The sequence below is a fragment of the Anas acuta genome, chromosome 2 (genome assembly GCF_963932015.1).
Source record: "Anas acuta chromosome 2, bAnaAcu1.1, whole genome shotgun sequence".
Taxonomy (NCBI): domain Eukaryota; kingdom Metazoa; phylum Chordata; class Aves; order Anseriformes; family Anatidae; genus Anas; species Anas acuta.
Genome location: NC_088980.1, coordinates 70,525,228 through 70,547,304, shown reverse-complemented (window position 1 = coordinate 70,547,304; position 22,077 = coordinate 70,525,228). Strand labels below are relative to the sequence as shown.

Genomic DNA, 22,077 nt, shown 5'->3' with positions numbered 1-22,077 from the left:
TTCTGAACTGAACATGACAAATAAGGCAACCGCAGGATTTGCCAATTCCTGATAGCCTGGAGAAATGTCTTATCAACCCAAGCATCGACCAACACCACAACAATAAAAAAGCCACGTGACATGGAAGGCTGCAACTTCATCCTCTCCAAGAACTGCACCACATTTTCTGCATGTTGTGGCTCATTCCATGGAGCTGAAACCTCTGTAGCTCGGCAATGAGGAATAAAGGACGCTGGAGGAAGAAGCAGAGAAGTGCATTTCTTTGTACAGGTACAATCCGAATAGCTGGGAGCTCTGAGAAGGGGGTGGAGGGAGGTAACACAACAGCCTATGGAGGCACATGTTGGTTGATGGGCAGTAGGATGGAGCTGGTTGACCAGCAGTAGGGGGTCATTCTGTGACAGCTGAATGGGAAAAGCGAGTGTGATGGCAATTTCCCGAATTGCTGTGAAATTATGGAGTGGCCTGGAAGCGGGGCACCATTTGTTATCAGACACTAACATGTCTGAAGAACAGCACTTGCTCAGCATACTGTTACTGTCTGGGTAGAGCGGGCAGACATGAAGCCCTCTGCTCTTACCCTTTAACAGGCTGCCAGCTGTGTTTAATGGCCCTACGTGCCTCCCAAGCACTCCAGTTTGTTTCATCATGGTGTCTCTTATTCCTCCACTGATACAGCAGCCCCATACTGTTTACTTTTTCTCTATGTTACAGTCACAATAAATGCTTGCAGTAATGGCTCACTAGCCATGGCAAGTCTGTGGCAGGGTTAAGCAGTTGCTAATTTTGTAAGCTGAATCCATAATAAAAATCCGTGCTGAAGTTAATTTATTTCACCAGTATCAACTGGTCACTTCCTTGATGTGCTTACAGTTGAGGCTGTTTCACTGCACTGGTGTTACAGGCTTTGGGCCATTTGTAAGTTTGGCTTTCCAGTTTCTTTGCTTGTTTGAATGTTTCTTCAGCCCCCAGAGCTGCTATTCTAGTTGCACACTTGTTTCCCTACCAGTCCTGGTCAAAGTTTTTGTCTTAGCCAACTGGATAAAAGAAGTATTTTCTAGTCACTCAAAATTTCATTTTAAGCTATTATAGATTTTGGGAACATTTGAGAACAAGTATAACTATCAAATATCCAGGTGAAAGGCAGCTGAATTTTCCATGTGAGACTTTTTATTGAGGAGAGTTGTTTGGGCAGTCATTTGAAAACATGCCAGATAAGTCTTTTGGTTTTGCCTGGAAATAGAGCCCTGCTGAGTTCAGAACCTCTGAAATGCCCTCTCTGCAGATATTAAAAAATAAATAAAATATGAAGGCTGTACTTTCCATGCCTTAAAGCCATTGGTTAAAGGGCTTTGCACAATCTTTCAGCTGCTTATGGTGGCAGACTGCAAAATATTTTTTAGTATTTTAACTTGTCTATGCCTGAAAATATGCAAAGGCCACAGCAGAGACTGGCAGAGCGCCCGAGAGAATGGAGTTAGTCAGATTCTAGCACCAATTGCCTGGGTGATGTTGCCAAGTTTTGTGTTTCAGATTTACTTTGAACATGTTTCAAATCCTGATTATTCTTTTCTGACCCACAGATGCACAGTCTTCCTAGCAGAAGGAGGAGAAGGAGTCCAGTGGCAGACAGGCAACTTGTGAGGATCTGCAGCTACTCCCCAACAGCCACGAGCTTGTTACAGACTATCTACAGGAGAGAGAAATTCAGGTTACTGATACTTGACAGATGAAAAACTGAGACAAACACCACTTAAGGGACTGAATTTCTTTTGCATGCCGTATGTATGGGGCTAAGGAAGATGGCATGACTGCTTGCTGTGGTTGTCGAAGCCCAGGAGAAGGAACAAAGAAAAAAGCCAAAGAAATAAGGAGTACAGAAGGTCAGAAGGAAGAAAACAAGTGGTGGTAGAAACACAGTGACCACAATGAATCACCACATTTCCAACTGTGATAGAGACTCTTTGCAGTCTGTACACACAGCGCCTCACAGACAGCAGCCTCTACTTGTTTGAAATATCAAAACAAACAATTTCACTCAACTGCCTTCATTTCTTCAGCATCAGCTCCCCACTACTGTTCCCCCATAGGGGCTAACACAGTGCTCTGTGGGAGTGACTGGCTGAGCCAAACCACTCAAACTCACAGCATGCAGTCCTTAAGTCATCACTATACCACATTCCCATGAACATCCACAGTATCTTCACCAATAGTTCCTATCATTCTCCTGTGCAGGTAGCAGTAAGAACCAAGAAACGACTTGATGAAAGGCAACTGAAACTTTATTCTTCTCTTGCTTAAAGTGCTGCTGTAAGCCTTGGTCAGTATGTTATTCCTGCTTTTGCTGTCTCACTTTTGATCTGGAAATAGAAGATAGTAGGCTGCCTTCCTTCTCTTGTGCTATTCTGGGAGCAGCTACTGCCATGAGAGTTTTCTTGTAGGAAGGAGTCTAAAGCATCTAGTTATTTCAGAGATAGGCTTTTGAGTGGGAATATTGGGCTATAAGAGAAGGAATTCAAGATGATAAACCTGTCTGTGCATACTTTTGACATTTTCATAAACTACCAGCTTGACAGAGAAGAGAATAGAGCACTAATTTATAGAGCAGTATGCTAACATAATGCATTAATAGGTGCTGCTGGTAAGTCCTCAATACTGTCCGAGTCCTTTTAACACTGGTGTCATGAAGGATATGCACATCTTCTTTGGCAAGAAAACAGCATTGTTCAGCCTTTCACTACTTTGCTGAGAAATACTATACTGCAAAAGTTTATTTCCAAAGAGGAAGCAGCCTCTTTGCTTAAGTAGACACCTTTCAATGGTGCCCCCTGCACCTGACCAAAATTCCATGGTGGATCATTTGGCATCACCAAGAAAAAAAGGTTGCAACTTTAGTAGCAAGGCAAACATAGCAGACTGGATGGCCAATAAGTATGAGTGACCCTATTGTTTGTTTGTGCCAGTTTATTACTGATCTCCTAGTAGGCAAGGGCCCCTCCCTGCACAGGTAAAAATGTCAGCAGTTGCTAGTAATTTTTTTGAACCTGCTTGTATGGTCACTGCATATACATTAATGATCTGCAGAAGAAGTGAGGTATATGTGTAATTCAGCTGCTTCCAGTGTAACACTACTGGATTTTTTCCATGACTAGGAATCATAGTAGAGCTTATGCCAAACCAAGCTATTTTTTTCCAGTCAATCCTGTTCTGACATGGCCACTATACTGGTTTGTACTAAACTTTTTGCCCTGGAAAAAGATGAAAGCACAGGAACACAAATTGGAATATAATCCAAGCTTACTTTTTATTTTTGTCTACTAAGAGATGATGTTTTTTATTAAAAACATGTCCTGCCTCAGCATCTTCAAGTGACTGTTGTTAAAGCAGTAACTTGCTTCCCCAGCTGCTCCAGCTCTTCTTCCACAACAAGGGCAGTTCCTTTTCAGCAAGTTGTTCAGGACAAAGGAAGAAGGAAGAAAGCCTACGACCACAGCTGATTTTAGGATATATTTTATTTAATTAAAACAGGCAAATTTTGAGACTTATGAGATGTTGGCCTACCCAAAGAGACCATTGGACATTGGTAATTTGGAAAAATTAACTAATTGAATTTCGCAACTACAGCTGATCACAGAAGATGCTAACTGCAATTATCAGTCTTCACTGAGATGTTCATAAGCTGGTTTTATTATTCATTCATTGCTGTGAGAAAAAAAAAAAGAAAAAAAAAAAAGAAATGCAATACCCAAGACACCCTGATCATCTGAATTTTTGCATGGGGAACCCAGGCTTTTGTTCCTGTTTTATGTCAGGCTAATCAAAGACATCGCAAAATCTATGTAACCTGTGCCATCTCCAATTGCAGACTTGCCATTATAATTTTGTATTTTTAGCAAGTTGGCCTTTTCTTATCTGCCTAAATCACTTAGCTGGTTTTGGCCCTGTGAGGTATCTTTCTGACTAGCAGCAGGATAGATGTTTACTTCTCAAGTGAGTTAATTTTTAAAACTGGCACCAAAGAATAAATATGGAATGCTTCTAAAAAAACCCACATACTTAACCCCCAAAAAATTATTGATGTTTTTGTTTGTTTGTTTGTTTTTGTTATTGATTTTTTACTCCAGTAAAGTGAATATTGACATATGCAGCTCAGTACCTAGAAGTAAGTGATATCACTTCCTGTGAGGGTTTCTTTTTGTTTTCTTTATGATGTATATATTACATACTAGATAGTAGATAGCCCCAAAATTACTACAGTGTGGCTGTTTCTTTGAGACTGCTTGCATCATTAAGCGTGTGTTCAGTTATTTCAAGGATGTCTGAAATGTATGTGGTTATAATCAGCTCATTAGAGAAATCAGTGTAGAAGAGAGTAGATCCAGTTAGGTGCACAGTATTTCATTGTCATTTCATATGCACCCAGGTGTTACGACTCAACTAGAAAAGGCAGAAGCAAGAATTCCTGCTTAAATGCTGGTGTATCAGAAGCAAAACTGATCCATAGATATCAAAATAAGTGAGTTATTCCAGGAGAGTAAACAGGCAGCTTGTCTTGGAGTTGGACTCCTCTGTTTTGGTTGAAATGATGCAAGGAATGGGAATAGCCATCTGCTTTAGATTCATGTAATACTCTTCAGCTCTGTTGTCTGTTATTAATTTTGTTCTGTGCTTCATAATAAGTATGTAAGGTTTGCCAAGGTTAAGTTCTAATTGCATCAGCAATTGCTTTATTCACAGCTCAGAGACACATGCCTGTATAATTGTCAGTAAATCTCAGCTTGCTGAGTCCTTCTTTCTGAGGATGGAAACGTTCATTGACATCAGTAACAGTGATTGTGTGCTGTCACTGACATGTTGAAGAAAATAGTTGAGAATTTTAAAACTAGTTTTTAAGCTTAGCCACTATTATTTTAAAATAAAAGCCACATTAAAAACTGCGGTTAGACTTCTTGTGGACGGGGAAGAGGAAGACAAATCTTAAAGCTTACAGAAGCACAGTGCTGATATCCCTAGAAATCTTAAAAATTTGTGCTGTGGACTGTGGTAGTGTAAGTCCGTTGAGAGTGCCCTGCCATTGAACTGAATTATGGTGAAGTGGCTGTTCCTAGAAGTGAAGGTAATGCAGTCTCTGACCTCTCTAATCCTGTGAATTTTTCTGTTTATTTAAACTTCAAGGGAAAAAAAAAAAGTTAAACATAATAATGGCTTTAAGAGCCAAAAAAAAAAAGTTTTTCATTACTTACTATTTTCTAAGCACTTTAAAAATCTCCTTTAAATCAGGAGAAGACCAGAGGGCAGAGTGCACAGAGGGCACAGATGAATTCTGCAGCATGGTGTCTTCCCCCCTATTTCACTGCTGATGGAGATCACTCCTCAAGAGGAGGTTCCTCAGCACATAGACTTGGATTCTGTTACTCCCCATATGGGGAAAAGACCGGTGTGTTTCCTGCAAAAGTTTTAAATCTTTTATGTAGGAGAAGTTTAAAGCAACATCAATGGGACCTAAAAGAGAACTCAATAAATCTGGCCCTCAGAGGCAACTTGCCTCACATGCCTTCCAAACTTGTTCTTGTTTCTTCAAATAAGTAAATTCAGATAAATCGGCATACTGGCCTGCCACAAAAGCAGCTTTTTACAAGGAGTAACCACACAGAAATCCATATGTAACAGAGTGGTTTCAAAATAATGAGTGAAAATTGGTGTATGAATATTCATACAAAAATAAGAAGGGGCTGTGGCTGATGTGTGACTGAACTTAGCAGCAATTAAATGAGTACTTAAGGAGTTAAGCTGGCCTCCCTGAATGCAGAAAAGGCTAGAGTCCAGTTGTAAAGTTCTCTCCCTTTGGAAGGACACAACTGAAATTATCTGGGAGTGGCTCAGAAGGATAGCTACCTAGCTTGGGGATCACCAGGTGAAGTGAGAGACTGAGCCTAGCAGTAGTAGATAGGGACCAGCACAGGGAAATGGGGAGTTTTTACCATTTTAACGTATCTGGGGCAGTCATGGCTGTCTGGATTGAGGCTCACGCAAAAACTCTCAAAAACTCTCCTCATCAGAGGTTGAAACCGGACAGCAAATACACTGGTGACTGGAAGCGGCAACCTCCTGATTTCCATCAGTGCAAAGCACCCTTTTCAGACTTGTGCCTCCTGAGATGCCAGCTGTAAATGAGGAAGGAGAGTAAGAGGTGTTAGAGGCTGCCCAGGGAACGCGCAGTGAGCTGTGCTGTGCCCTGACAGGTCCCAGCAGAGGTGGTCATTAGGCAGAGCAAGGGAGAGGCACTCACTGGAGCATAATGAGTGTGATTTATTGCATGTCTTCGCAAATCCTAGTGCTCCTTTTACAGCTCTGGGCAGGTTTACAGGTAATGTCATGAGAATGCAGTGGCAATAGGTGGTTTCAGAATTTATACGGCACTATTTCCCATGAAATACACAGTGTCTGGTGAAAACAGCTTCTCTAACAAAGAGCCCTGAGTTAACGAAAGAGCAGTAGATTTTCTGGAGTACCAGTGTGTTCATTTAGGAAACAGATGTGCCACTTACTATACCCATTTCCCAACCCGGCCATTTGTTATCACTCCTCTGCCAAAGGTTACTTGAAAAAGGGCTGCGAGAGCACTCCTTAGTAATAAATAGCAGCTGGTGAGGCTGTGACATCCTGCAGCCCCTGCAGCTGTTTGCTGAGTGAGTGTATCTCACAGCTTGTAGGCATCCTACTCTTTTGGGTACTTCTGAGCATCTTATGCAGAATCCATAACGTAACCTTTATTATTCATTCCTATTCTTGTATCTCTACAGCATATAGCGATTTGGGGTATTACATTATTAATAAGCTACACCATGTGGATGAATCAGTGGGAAGTAAAACTCGGAGGGCCTTCCTTTATCTTGCTGCCTTCCCTTTTATGGATGCCATGGTGAGTGCATGATTCAGAACTGAATTTTAATATCAATGTTATTTTTTTCTTTGGTGACTGTAGTTTGCAAAGTCTGTTACCTGATGGGAGGCTGAAGGTCTGCAGAAGGAAGGCATGTCCTTTGCAAGCAATAGCTCTGGATGTACATGAACACATCATCTTCTGCTACCTGGAAAAAGCATCTGGGTGGAGTTGAACATCCAGAGATCATGACAAATGTAAAAATCCTCGGCTGCCTGAGCAGAGTTACTGTATATGCATGCTAGAAAGCACTGGTCATCTTGTGATGGGCTGCACAGATTGTCTGTATGTGTCCTCTCAATACAATTTGTATCGGACAATTTCAATTTGCTGCGCATTCCCAAGTCACTTGCAGAGCTCATAGATCAATACTTTCTCAAAGCAGATTTATTGAAAAGATATTTGTTACCATCATTTTTTGCAAGTGCAGCTTAGTCCAGTGTATCTCAAATGCATGGGGAAGAGAGCCACATGTGTAGGTGGGCTGCTGCTCTCCAGATCACCAGGCTGACTGCATGTAGCCTGCACAATGTAAACAAAGACATGGCAGCTCTCTTTAATTCCAGTACTTCTATGTAAAAGTCAGAAAGGATAACCTTCTCATAGCATGCCTCCACTGCTTTTTCCACTTAACACAGTAGCTGACAGTAAAAAGAAGTTGGATCGCTTTCTTTTTAAGACAGGGCTCAATATAGCCTATGAATACACTTCTGAGGTGCATTCAACTGGTGAATGACAGGAAACATTTTTCCCTTAGAATATTGAGTATGATAACCTGTGCAGCATCTGTTTAGAAGGAACACTTTCTTATTGGCTATCCTGCTCAGAAATTTCTATGCAATCTGTAAAATTATTCCCATTCTTCCTGCCAGCCCTGGCAAAGAGGAACTAAATGCAGTAGTGCTTTCCTGCCCTACTTGCTTAACATTTGCCCAGGTTCACACCAGGTGCTGCTGGTGTAAAAAAGCTTTGTAAGTTTTTTGTATAAAAAACATCATTCTGGGACCTGAAATCCTTAACAAATACCATAATCACACATTCTGTTCTGCCTTTTTTTTTCAGGCATGGACCCATGCTGGGATTCTGCTGAAACACAAGTACAGTTTCCTGGTGGGATGTGCCTCCATCTCAGATGTCATAGCTCAGGTAATGCCTCCTCTTGGCGGTCACTCTTTCAATTGTGTTATGGACTTCATGCTTTCCTGAACAGTAATGCTTTTGCACAGAGACTGCCTTCTCTCTCTGCCATGGACAGCACACCAGAGAAAATAATCTTGTGCACTGTTCTCTGGTAGTTTCCCCACTCTTTGCTGATATTTGTGATTTAGGCTGGTCTCACTTGACTGGATCAAGTCAGTCATGAAGCAATGACAGGAGAAGGAGCCAGGACTGTTTGGGTTAGGGACATATCTTCTGGCACTTCCAGACACTGTGCTACATTGGCTGAGAATCAAGCTATATATACACATGTACACCTGGGGGAAAGAGAAGTCAGCCAGAAGGATTGATGACTGCCACCAATTGAGGCAGTACTTTGATAGAGACCTTTCTCCCCTGTGTACATTCTCCCCCACACTTCACACAGTTGCAGTGAAATCCTGAGTGGGGAGTGTAGGCAGGGAAGCTAAGGCGTGATTCTCCAGCCCAGTTGTCAGTTTTGCACATGATGTCTAATCTGCTGAAATGCAGGGGTGTAAACCATCTTCTGAGTGCCGGTATAGCACTGTTCTTGTTACTGGACCAAAAGCTGAAGACTTGGATCTGAAGCAGAAGCTATATATGTGGTGATACTCTCTGGGTGACAGAGGGAAGACACAATGTTGAATTTACGTTTGTGAGGGAGGTGTTAAATGTCCTGTTGCTTTGCACGGGACATGCTTGTAAAACAATATTCATATGCATTGCTGATGGCCGGTATTGTACCATTTGAGAACCAACACAGAGCCCTCTTTTTGAAGGATTTATGACCATGTTATGAATGGAAGATCCCAGAGACTGCAGAGCAGTTACAGTGCTGCCCCATTACCAGCTGAGGTAATAACTGGGCAAGAAAGACTATAATAATAGGACAACATCAAAGGAAATAAGAAGTCAACAGCATTTAGTTCAATTTTCTGTAGCATTTCCCTCACACAAAGTAGGAGCAAACTATAAACCGGGTTAAACCATTCAGTCAGCTGCTATTCTATGTTTGGCATGTCTGTCCCTTTACAATACTGCATTAAATCCCTGAAGATAATACCAATTACTTTAAATGACTTTAACACTGCTCTTGTTCTGATGTGACCTACAAAGTTTGCTGACCTTAGATGCATGTCAGGTCATTTACACCTAAATACAGAAGCTGGCATTCCTATTTTGGCCATGGTACGCATGCCCTTTTCATGGTGGCTGGTGAGTGGGGTGCCAAACTTGTGAAGAATAAGACACCTGTCATCTTGTCTCCAGCCTGTAATAAAATATTGAACAGAGCAAGTGTAAAACCAGAAGACAAAAATTTGTGGTTCTCCATAGCCCAGAGCTGCCTACACCTACATGTACTCCCTACATAGGCAATAGGTGCACAGGCAGTAGATAATTCTCCATGGATAGCTTCATGTACACATTTTGTGGCTGACTTTACTTTTGTTTAATGAAGAAGGATTCTTTTGTGGAGTTCAAATGAGCTGTTTTGCAAATCTATCAAACAGCGTGGCCTCCCTAATAAACATTTTCACAGTGTGATTTAAGTATTTCTTAAGCTCTAGCAATGAAAGAGGGAACCTGCCCCTGAACAATGTATTTCTTGGAACTCACTTGAATGCTGGCTTGTCCTGGCAGGGTTATTCCTGATGCTGCTGTTCACAAAACTGTACACAGTTAGTTTCCCAGTTGTGCCCATCATCTAGAGACACTTGGAATTTAACAGACATACTGTCAGCTCTTTACTTAATGAAAAAGAATTATATTGTATTAATCAATTCCTTTCATTTTCTGGACTGAGCATTTAATTTTAAACGTTTGAATTATAAGCTGTTCATGAGCCAAAAAGTCCTTTTTGGTTACATCAATATGGCACTTAGCTCAAGAAAGAATGAAGAAATACTGAAATTGCACTCAAAAAAGTACAAAATCAGGATAAATTCAGACTGCTTCTAAATGCTGAAGTGAATACTTTAAGACATCTGGCTTTTTAATTCCTGCTCCGCCCCCAAAACAGAAAGCAGGGCTTGGAAGCTGAACCTAGAAGGAAGTCTCCAGCCTCAGTCTGTATCAGCATACCACATTCTCCTGGGAAGGGTGACACTCAACCATGTGCTTGCTGCCAGACTTTGCCAGGCTTGCATGCCAGCCTCCTATTTATGGCCCCTAGTCTGACACCTGCACATACCTTCAAGTACTTTTTATATAACTTCTATATAATATTAACTCCTGTACTTCTCATTTGTATGACTGAGTGAAGGGGGGAACTGAAGTTTCTAAATGCTACAAGTCAGATACTGTAGTCACGCGTGGTTGTTGGCTCAAATGCACTAGCATGGAGTCAGCCAGGGGACACATTGGCCCTGAAGAAACAGACAAACAAACTACTAATCTTTTATTTGTTTGTTTTGCAGGTTGTTTTTGTAGCCATTTTGCTTCACAGTCACTTGGAGTGCAGGGAGCCTCTCTTGATCCCAATCTTGTCACTCTACATGGGAGCACTTGTCCGGTGTACCACACTATGCCTGGGATACTACAGGAACATACATGATGTCATTCCTGACAGAAGTGGGCCTGAAATGGGGGTATGGCTTAATACGTGGTGATTTTTTTGATTAAATAAACTTGCTTCTTGTGTTATAAGGCTCTATTAAACCACTGTGAATGAAGAGCCTGCTTTCTCCATCCTGCAAGGAAAAAACATCACTTAAACAGGCGTGATGGAAACCATTACAGCTACAGAGCACATGAGGCAGTGCTTTAGGTGCTATTGATGCGCTGTCTACTTAGCATCTCAGTGCTGAGCTCTCTCCTTTTGGTGCTGTGAGGCAGCACAGAATGAACTAAGTGGACGCTTTATTTCACAGGGAAGAATGTCTCAAAACTCCTCATTTTCTCTGAATGTTACATTGGCTTTCACGTTCCTTTGTCTAGTAGCCAGAACAAGTTATGCAGATACCTTATGCATTATTTATTGAGATCCATGACACAGTTTTTTGAATCAGTCTTACTGTAGATGAAATATACTTTTCAAAATATATTTTGAATCAATATTTCTATAGGTGAAAAGGAGGAAATATTTTAGCCTTCTGCTATTGAAGCATATTGAAATGAATGTACCAAACTGATGGTGGGTGGGAAAAGCAGAAATGCTTTCTCTGTGCTTTTAATTCAGTTCAACTTATTTCTTTCTGAAGCCATGTATTTATTTATTTATTTTTGTTTGTTTGTTTTCTCATGTTGCAGGGAGAGGCTACAATAAGGAAGATGCTGAGCTTCTGGTGGCCTTTGGCATTAATTTTGGCAACTCAGCGAATAAGTAGGCCCATTGTCAACCTTTTTGTCTCCCGGGACCTAGGTGGCAGTTCTTCGGCCACAGAGGTGAGAAAGTCAGTGCTCCCCATTACTGAAAATGATCATTTACATGGAGTTGCCTCTGTGTTTCTCTTCTCAGCCATACTGGCAAGAAAAAAAATGTCTTAAATAAATTGCTTTTTAGTGATTTCTTTATCCTTAGAAGAAGATTGTTCAGAGTCTTAACGTGGGCATTTCTACCAGGCATCTCACCCTTAACAAGACCGGTAGATTTTTTTCACTGAACAGTTCTGGCATCCCATGATTTCAAGCTCTACATATGGGTATGTGCTGGAGCATTCAAATCCCAGAGATTTTAGGACAGTCATCAGTAGTCCCATGTGCTGCTGTTCTGTGTCATACATATTTACGGCTATGCAAATAGATGTGAAACAATACTGCTGTTAGAATCCAGTGCATTACACAGAATAGGGCAGAAAACATGAGGAAGCACATAAAGAACATCTGTCTCTTGGCTGGGATATGCAGTGTACCTTGTTTCTCTGGAGGATATTCAGCTGTAACATGTGGTCTCCTACAGCTGATGGTAGCAGGACTTCTGTTTGTAATGCAAAGCCTTCACCAAATGCTCATCAGGAGCTGACCTATTCTCTTAAGAAGTCCGAGGGACCCTTGCTGCCAGTTTTAGTGGGATGAGGTGTAGATCCACATAGCCATTAGCAAATCTCTCACCTTTTCTCTACGAAAAACAAAGCCATAAGATACTAAATGAAAAGGAAAATTGAAATTGCTGATGCCTAACAAATATTTTCTCAGCAATGCTAATAATTTGTTATATATGATACCACATATTTCACTCACTCAAAAGTTACCAGTGACTACAGCAACTGTGGAGGGAAAATTTAGGAAACCTAGCACTTCGACATGTGTAAATCAGGGATTAGTCTATGTGTTAAGTAGCAGTCTTGGTACAAGGGGAGGCAGAGCAGGTTAGCAGAGATCAGTTGTGCATTTCTTGTTGATTTCTGACTTTAGATGCATCATGTTTCATGACTAGCCTGTTGCACTTTGTTGCTATTAGGCTGTATCCAGATACATGTCATAGTTGGTGATTTGCTGGTCTTTATACACTAATTGCCACATTTCAGCTTTCCCTGATTTATAAACTAATTGCCTCTGAAAAAGGAGGTGCAGATAACATCAGTGTCTGGAACATCACTATAGACAGGAGTTTTATAGTTCTCCTGTTCAATGCTGTCAGCAAATTTCAGTGTGTCCAGGATGTGCCTTTGAAGAGCTGGGCTGTAGCATCTTCATGAGGACAACAAGTCCACTTGCATTGACCTACTCCCACAGCTCCTGTTCAGACTGCCAGTACAATTATGGTGATTTTTTTTGGTGTTGATTTTCATGGAGAGTTTTCTTCCCCATGTCAAATACTTCTGTTCTAGACATTTAGAAAAACTTTCATGGATGTAGTTTGGGATTCCATCAATTAGGTGAAAATTACAAGAAGAATGATCAGTGTTAAAAACTCAGTAATTTAATCCAAGTGGAATTTAGCATACCAAATTAGATCGTGAATTATTGTTTTCTTTAATGGTTACTGCATCTACACAGTCTTATTGGACTTCACCATGTAAATAAATGAAACTTCAGTATCTTTCATATTCTTCTTTTATTTATTCCTCATTTTAATCTCATTAGCTTTCATATAGATAGAAATTCTGATGAAAATAGAGCAATAAGGAGGGGAAATTGCATTTTAAAAGGGTACAGTTTTAAAATTCCAATTTATTTTCTTTGAACCAATTACTCTTTCAAGTTTCATTAAACATCGTTTACAGTAGAAGGTTAGCAGAGAATATCTTTCCCCCTCTATTCCGGTTCACTCTGTAGATTTGACTGTTTTTTCCCATGCTGTTTTTTTAAACAGCACAGGGTGCAAATTAACTTGTTGCATGAATATATGGACTTTTTAATGTCTGATGTGTCTCTTGTCTGTACTTGTGAAAATGCAAAAGGGACCTAGTTTAACTTGCAGATAGTGAGTTGTTTCTCATTATCAAAATGGTCATCTGGAATTGATTTTGTCCATTTCTTGCTTTTAATTGATTAGCACCAAAGTTAGGAGAGTGTTTTTGTTTGTCTTATAAGTGCCTCCGACCCCACAGCAGCCAGTTTGAAACCCATCATCAGTCAGCCACGGAGACCTACTGCTTTAGAATCAGTCATACTTAAAGCATTTTACATACAAATAACCAAGTGAAATGTATCTAAGTTTATGAAATATGATGAAGGGCTCTTAGAATATGAGCCATAACGCATTCTGCTGCTCAGGTGTCTCTAGATAAAATAACCTGGGAGAAATGTGGGAGGGAGGTGTTCAGCGGAACGAGGGGCGCACACCAACTGAAGGTAGCTATCATCCCAGAGTATCAGCATGACAGTGAAATGGCAAAGCTGAGTAATATAGCTCTATTGCATGATATATTTCCTAAGCTTCAAGTGCCTAGCAGAGTGATGGCTGCTCTGACAGTGGTCCTGAAGCAAAGAGCTTCCAGTTTCCTGCATCGTTTCTCATTGCATCAAGGTCCATGTGGCAGTATTCATGGAAAATGGCATACTGCGTTAGTTTAACTGTTCTGTTCAAAGATTTGAAGTTTGTGTTTCCTTGTAATTTTTCATAGGCAGTGGCAATTCTGACAGCTACCTATCCTGTGGGACACATGCCGTACGGCTGGCTGACAGAAATTAGAGCAGTATACCCAGCTTTTGACAAGGTGAGTGCCCATGTTAGGAGTGTAGTAAATACCACTAGTGTGATTTCACATCCATGATCCTCCTCTTTCTCTCTGTTACAACATTTTAATCTGAGGCAAGCTTCAGTGATATCAGAGGAATTTCTGCCAAACAAATATGAAGAAAGATAGTTCATGTCTCTGTAAATATGTGTAATAGCTTCTTTAAAAAAAAAATAGAACAACCAAAGATTAAATAGAGCTGTACTAATGGTCATCTATAGTTTTGTTTCTCTCTACTTTTGTCTTTGATACCTATTGTTCCTTGTCCCATTGATAAGGTTTTCTTAAAATCCTAGTTTAAATGAATTATTTTTTCAGTGGCTTCAAGCTGTTGTCTAATTTATGATTTTAACTTTAACTCTGTGTTGCAAGGTATTAAGCTACCTTTTGAATAGACAGTTGCTATTGTTTTAAGGATTTAAAAAAAATCCTCACTTACTGTGACATAGCTTCATAGCTAATGAAATGAGGTCTCACAAAGAGTACAAAATGAAAAAGCTCGTGTCTTTGCTCCAGAGACAGCCTGTTATTTAGATTCTGCATTATCTGTGACATGGGTTTGGGTTCTTTTGCTTATATTAATATTTAACAAAAGGTTATTTCTTCCAATAACAGTAAACACAGATAATGTCTTATTTTAGAAGTATTGACTTAGCTGACCAAGTCTATGAAGATTTTTGTTGCCAAATCATGTAATTACATAAGAATGCAAGGACTGCTTCTGGAATTGTGTGCCGAGTAAAAATATAACCAAAGTTAATTTTGTTTAGACTCTGTTTTGCTCTATTTTCAAATTGGTACTCACTAGCCCATATGTTGTGTGAAGAACAGTGATGTCCTATGATAGTCTAGTTCAAATGTCAAATGCTATCTTCCCTCCTTCTCTTTGTTTACCAATTAGTTATGTCAACCGAACTTTCTGGTTCCAAATATTAATGAAAAAATAATGTTCGCTTGCTCAGGAATATACTTAGCTGAAGCAAGACCGTTTTGATTTGATCCACAGTACTTCCAAGGAAAATTTAAAATAAAATAAAAAAGTCGCATCAGTCATAACTTCCTAACTTGCCTGTATACAGCTGAATTGACATCTCAGATACAAGACAACACAGAGACCTTCTCAGAGGTCATGCTGCTGAAAAGAAACTGCAGAATGCTGAATTAATAGACTGCAAGGTAAAAATGGGTTGGAACAGGAAACACAGCTGCTAACCACATGTGTTAAGAGCTACAATCAAGTGCATATCTCTTTCAAACTACGGCCTTGTGAAATTAACAGTAATTAAGAGACTTAAATCCAGGTCTCACTTACCTGGTAGAAAATGCACTACTGACTTAGATGGTGGCAGGATTAGACCGTTATTTGTCTGCTCTGGAGGAATAAATGTGAGGAAGAAAAGGTTAGGATAAGGCACAGATAGGTGCCAATGATCTAATTGCCAAAAATGTATGGAATAGTGATTTTAGTTGCATGTTTTAAGAATAACTTGGCTTAAAATGTGCTAACTGCAGTAGCAACTGTATAAAGGGTATCTCTTTCTGGCAGTCACTTGTGCCTTTCAGACAATAAATACCAGACCAGAAACAGTGCTTTTTCTAGATTGCTGTGAGAAGCGTTTCACACCTGGTCACACATCATTCATGTGTCGCTAGGCCTTTCACAAGCTTTGTTTCCTTAAGCTAAGCTTTGCTCAGAGATAGAACCTCCTTTTATTTTTAGCCTTCATAAAACCTGTTTTGATTCTCAGATGTTGAAACAGTTTGCGTGTGTGTGAACGTTTTCTTTTGTCAGTCACTCAGAAAACTGGTAATGCAGATGGCCATCAGAGGCACACTGAATTGCCTTAACAGACCGATGGGATTTGGGATCCAGAAAGTATGCCCTTCTTCAATGCCTATACTGGACAAGTGAGATTCTTGTCTTCAAAGGGAAATTCACTTTTAAATTCACATTTGTAAGAGATCACATTTGTACAAGAGATTCTGAGTCATGCTTCAGTGTTTTATGCAACTCTGTGTCCAGGGCAACCTCACGGCCTAGTAGTGGCCCTCAGTTTAAGGGTACTCCTGATTTGCTAAACGAAACAGGAATGCTCTAGTTCTGCACTCTGTTTGCTATTTTATGTAGTGATAATGCCATTATTCTTAAAGGACTGTGCCACTTGTTTCAGAGCGAACAGTTGACTGACTATGAGAGGACTTGTGAACGCTATTGAACTGATGAATAGATGGGAATGGATACTTCTTTACTCTATAATCTGCATGGTGTTTTGTTTCAATAACTAAGCAGCGTGCAAGAGATGGGAATAAAGAGTATGTGGTTAAGAATTAGGGTGAAGGGCAGAGCCAAACAAGGACAGTGTTAGAAGCAGCAAGATAGAAACGAATGAGAGCTCTTTCTCCTTCATCACAGCCTTTTTACATGCTTGGATTGAGATGTGCCTTTTTTTCCTGTCATTTTAGCCTTATGAGAAAGTTGAGCTATGCAGCAGTTTGTTTAAACCTTGATGAATGAAGTAAGCAAGGCCCATCCTCATTTACATAAAGCTAACAGTAAAACAGTATTTCTTCAAAAACACAAGAAATAATCATATAGTAATAAAAAAAATGTTTACAGAAAGTTTTATTAACTTGTTCCCAAAAAGGGAAGACTTGGAAGTAGCTTCCTTCTAAGTTGGCTTGCCTCTATGCAAAGGTCAAGCATTTTCATGCACTGAAGCTTCCAAGCAGGTTTTTAGTTGAGATGGTAAAGCTGTCATGTGCCATCAGTGCACTGATCACTAAATAGCTTTACGTTTTGAAGTTCCATCAACTACTCAAATGTATATGAAATGGTGTACCATTCACAGAGCTTATGTTCATTTTGTCCATTCCCAAGATGTGTTTGTGCAAGTTCCTATTTCTCTTACAATTAACTTTAGTAATGTAAGATGACCATGTGTCAGGTACTGCTGTTCTACTTGAGCTACATTAAGGATGAATAAATGTGGTACTACATCTCATAGTACCATTCTTACCAGTTTGGTCACGGCCAGGTGTGTCTCAAACATCCCTGGGATAAATGCAGGTACATGACCCAACACCCTATTGCTATAGGGCTCCTAATGGTGCCCTGCTTTTGATATCCTTTCCTTTTCTTTCACAGACCATCTGGTTTGTGTTAGTGTGTTAGGGTAATTTTAAATCTTCAGCTTCATTTGGTACATTAGACATTTGGAGAAGGGTTTTTGTTGTTTTAAGTAAAACTTCGCTGCCATGTGTACATGAGTACAGGGCTCATGTTCAAGGTGGAACATCTAATAGTCCTAATTATGTTCTGTTCATTAAACTACATTAACAGAGCCAGCTGTTCCAGAAGCTTTGTTTATATTACCTGCTTGGCTAATTGGATCAGTAAGGGTGTTTACATGTGTATATGGATTTGGTACCACTCTGTGGTAAAAGAGAATGAAATCCTATTTTTCCTGTGAAAACATGCTACAGACTTTAAGGTTAAAAAAATCACATGGTGTTTCCTTAGAAAGAGTTACAGTTCTTTTCCAAAGCTGAATTTGTTAAATAGGACTTACTCCTTAGAAAACTAGGGAGATTACTCAGCCATCAGTGACCATAGGAGGAGTTACCATCAGTTTAAGCAGAAAATATTTACTCAGAAAGCTCTGGATGAAAAAGCAAACAAGCAAAGAAAGACATGTATACACACAGACAGTCAGATACAACAGAATGACCCTGGTGCTGTCAGCTTCCCAGTAGTCTGGAGCCACACTAATGCTTGTTATCTCTTTCTCTCACCGTAGAATAACCCCAGCAATAAACTGGTGAACACCAACAGCACTGTCACAGCGACACATATCAAGAAGTTCACTTTTGTTTGCATGGCTTTGTCCTTAACGGTAAGAAACCTTTGTTCCAACTGTCTGTCTTTCATATAAACCAGGAAATTATCTCCTATATCTAATGATAAAAGCACTAGCAGTTCAAGAAAGGTGAGTTTTCTGATGAAGTCTGTTGCTTTTATCTGGGGAAGGGTATGTGATCATAATACTCAAGTACTAAGAAAATCATTTGTCATTAACTCAGAGTAGGTATCTTATGGGCTAGAGATATTTTGTTTAATTCCTCTCACTATTTTTCATTTCACGTCAGCCTCCATATGCAGAGATACTAGAGATCTGCTTTTCTTTTTGCTTTTCTCTATTGAACAAAACTTCTGATAAATGGCTCATCAGGAAAATGAAAAAATGCATTTGTCTCTTGAGAAATGGCATGAAAGCCTGTCCCCTGGCATCCGTAATTGGCTGTGAATAATGGGAAGGGCAGCATATGTTGAAACTACTGTAGCCATTCCCTGCTGTCTCACAGGGCACTAGTCTTCCACGCTAGGGCTGCTTTCATGCAAGCTGGTTTTGTTTACTCTCAAAATGAGCTAACAAGGGCAATCTCAGAGATGGTGCTGACTCTGTCAAAAGGATCTAAAGTCATATCTAAGCTGGGCAGAATTGCAAGAACTGATGTCTGAGTTCTGTAGTCTGCTAGGTTTGTGTGGGTGATTATACTCTATCCAGAGAGATCAATTCTGATATTTCAGTTAGAAGTACCTACTCTAACATTAAAAATAAGTGTAAAGGGAAATTGATTCTGTAACCATAACTCAAGGCCTGAATACTATGGGGAATATTTATAATCCTTTTCGTTTTAGTCCTCCTTTAAAACTTCCATTCAATTTTCATTGCTTTATAACAAGCAAGTTGAAAATAACCAAACATTTTAAAATTACTACAGTAATTATCACAGTTTTTGTTTTGTTGTTTTGTTTTAATCTATCCAATTTGGGTCATACAGATTAAACTGTGGTATCCTATGAATAGGGTCTGTCAGGTGCTATGTACCATGTATGTGCAGAATTAGAGGTAGGAAATCAGAGGCTTTTTTTTGTTTTGTTTTGTTTTTTTTTGTTTAATTCATCTGTGAAGTCTGTAGTTGGGCACAGGTACAGCAGAATGCTGAACTGCTGCATATGCTCTGAGAGTGCCAGCTGAAATCAGCGCCTGCTGCCAGTTTGTTGGAGATTGCTGTGGAATTCGAGAGGAAGGAAAATCACATGAGATGACTATTGAGTTTTGCTCTGAAGGAGGATCAGAGGGATGTTTTTTTCATGTTAAATGAGAAGTAATGCAGATACAAATATGTGCAGACCACAAGCCTGGGTTGTGTTTAGGCCTCAGGATGACATTTTGATGAATCTGCAGCATTTCCAAATGATCAGCTTGTGCATAGTCACATAGTACATCTTTAAGAAAACTGTTTCTGCACAAGTCTAGTAACAAATGGGTAGTTGTGGAAGAAAAACCACACAGGGTGTGTGAGTGAGTATAACAGCAAATAATGGAGCAGATGATAGCATAGTAATGCAAGGATAGATTTACATTAGTACTGGGACCTAGTAAAGCCATCACCTTCCCTCTTTGCTTGGACTTGTGTACCTCTGTCCATGACAGAGATTTCAGATCTGTGCATGGTGTCCTAGGAAGTCCTGAACTGCTTCCTGTCAGGGCACCATGGATCTAGGCTGTCAGGGACATCGGGGTCTCCCTGGGTAGCCCAGTGCCCAACCAGAACCAGGGCATTGGGGGCACTGGGACAGCTGCAGCCTTGGGCATGGGGCACCTCCATGGGGCTGGGACCAGGCTGAGGCCAGGCCCGTAGGCACAGGCATGGGCCCAGTTGGGCAGGGGCCATGGCCGGGCAGGGCAGGGCTGTGGAGAGTTGCATCCCGACCCTGCTACGGCCTCACTGGGGCAGGTGGCCCTGGGGCTGCTGTGGGAGCCTGGGCCTTGGCAGGTTCAGATGGGGCTGGTGGGCAGTGCCCATTTCATAGTTGAAATTAAGTAACTCAATCCATCAGTAGCTGAATTCGGAGATTTCTTCTGTCCTTTATTTCCTATAATCTTCCCCAGCCAGCTACAGCTGGCCCCCATCAAACACAGGATGGCATGAGCCAATATGGCATCTTTGTCCATTTCCTAGAGTTAAGCTTGACTCTTTTTTCACCTAGCTTAGAAAGCAATAGCTCTGGGTCTAACTTGCATTTCCTACAGCATGTAATGGACAAAGGCATATTTCTCCACTGAACTGGCCATTGTCTGAAGATTTGCTGGAGCTATTGTGTCATCTCCCATCACACACCTTGAGGTTTTCTCTTGTTGGTGGACCAGGCCAAAGTTGTATTCTCTATAGCTGGAGCCTCCCTTGAAGTCAGTTAGTGTTTCCAGAGATCACAAAGGGGAAAGCTTTCCTCTTTACAATTTTTTTTTTTTTTCTGAGAATGCTACTTCAATCTCAAAGCCTTCTCTGAACTGATGGGTTTCTTAACCCTTATGGGCACTTAACATACTTGGCTTCTAGTAGGTCATGAGCTTCTCACATTACCAGCACCTCTCCGTGCAGAATAATTTTTAATCACAACTGTTAGGTTTTTGTATGACTTTACAGGATATTTTTTCAAAAGCTCTCCATATTACTCTCAAGGGTGGTTCTTTCTTAAGCTTATCCTGAAAGATTCATCTGCACTGAAATTCCAGAAGTGCTGTTGAGGTCCCAAGATTTTTCTGTCCTGTCTATTTTTGCATAGTAGTGACAGATTCATAGGATTACTTGTCAGTGGACAGAGGGGAAAAGTAGACACAGGAGCTCTAAACACTTTGGTTCAGGGGCCGGGAGTTGCATCATAGAATCATAGAAATGCTTCATTGCACAACCTCTGTGGAAGTTGGTACGACTCAAGTTATGTGCCATAGGCTGTAAGGAACTGGACTTCATATTTCTTTCTATTACAACTAGATCAGATGACCACCATAGCTGAGCTCCCATGACCATCAGTGATTACTTTGTTTTCCTTAAGAGGCTCTATTGCAGTGGACAGCAGTCAGACTAGTGGCATCACTGTTAATAACATCCTGTTGGTCAGGATGAGAGGGAAAGTGGGAAACAAGCATCCAGACTGGCCAAGAGATGAAAACAAGACTGATACTTTGACTTGTCATATGAATCCATTCTTCAGTGGATGATCTATAAAAGGATTCCAGAAGATGAATAGATAAAAGGATAGTAATCAAACTTTCAATATGAGCAGCAGTCATGCAGTGTAAAACCCTGGGAAACCTCCCAGTCATTGGAGACCTGCTATTTTGTAGACTCCAAACCTACTACAGCAGATGCATTATTTGACCCTTGATGGTGACAATATTTGTCCAGAAAGAAGAAAATATGCATAGTTCTGTTAAGAAACATAACTTTGTTGTTTGTTTGTTTGTTTGTTTGTTTTTATTAAATCTTCATAGGGTATGAAAGGCTACACTTGAGCCTAGCCAAGCTGACTGGGCAGCGTGCAAATGTGTCCTGCTGAGTGTGATCATATGTACTGTCTTGTGATTTTGAAGTGTCAGGCTGGTATTAAAAGTGCTTTTTCAAAAAAATGGAAAATAGCTGTATTGCTTAGTGAAAAAATTCTAGATAAGCCATTTTATTTAAAGGCTGGAAATAGAAGTAATTGGACTTCCAATATGTAAGAGAGCTGATATGATTAGTCATATTGATGTGGTTTTGGTTGTAAGCACGCAGTGACTCCTTCCAATAGTCATATTTTGTGCAGCTATGACATTGAATGTAAAATTTATATAGCAGATGGGAGGGACTCAGCTGAAGAATTTTGCTCATACAGTTAAGTGGTTGGTTCTTATTTTAGAAGATAAAATATGCTTCATAATTTACTCACCACGTGCCATTATTTATTATTTCATTGTCATAAGACACTTCAGGCAAAAATGCCTCTTT

The 22,077-nt window shown here is 40.3% G+C and overlaps 1 protein-coding gene across 1 annotated transcript in view; it reads left to right on the top strand.

Annotated features, from left to right (window-relative positions):
* ANKH (ANKH inorganic pyrophosphate transport regulator) overlaps window positions 1-22,077 on the top strand; it is a 99,032-nt gene that overhangs the window by 59,765 nt on the left and 17,190 nt on the right. Inside the window, exons 3-8 of the mRNA XM_068670823.1 lie at window positions 6,804-6,922; window positions 8,006-8,089; window positions 10,540-10,710; window positions 11,372-11,506; window positions 14,131-14,223; window positions 18,042-18,137. Of these exons, the coding sequence (XP_068526924.1) occupies window positions 6,804-6,922; window positions 8,006-8,089; window positions 10,540-10,710; window positions 11,372-11,506; window positions 14,131-14,223; window positions 18,042-18,137 (698 nt within the window). The remainder of the gene's footprint in view (window positions 1-6,803; window positions 6,923-8,005; window positions 8,090-10,539; window positions 10,711-11,371; window positions 11,507-14,130; window positions 14,224-18,041; window positions 18,138-22,077) is intronic.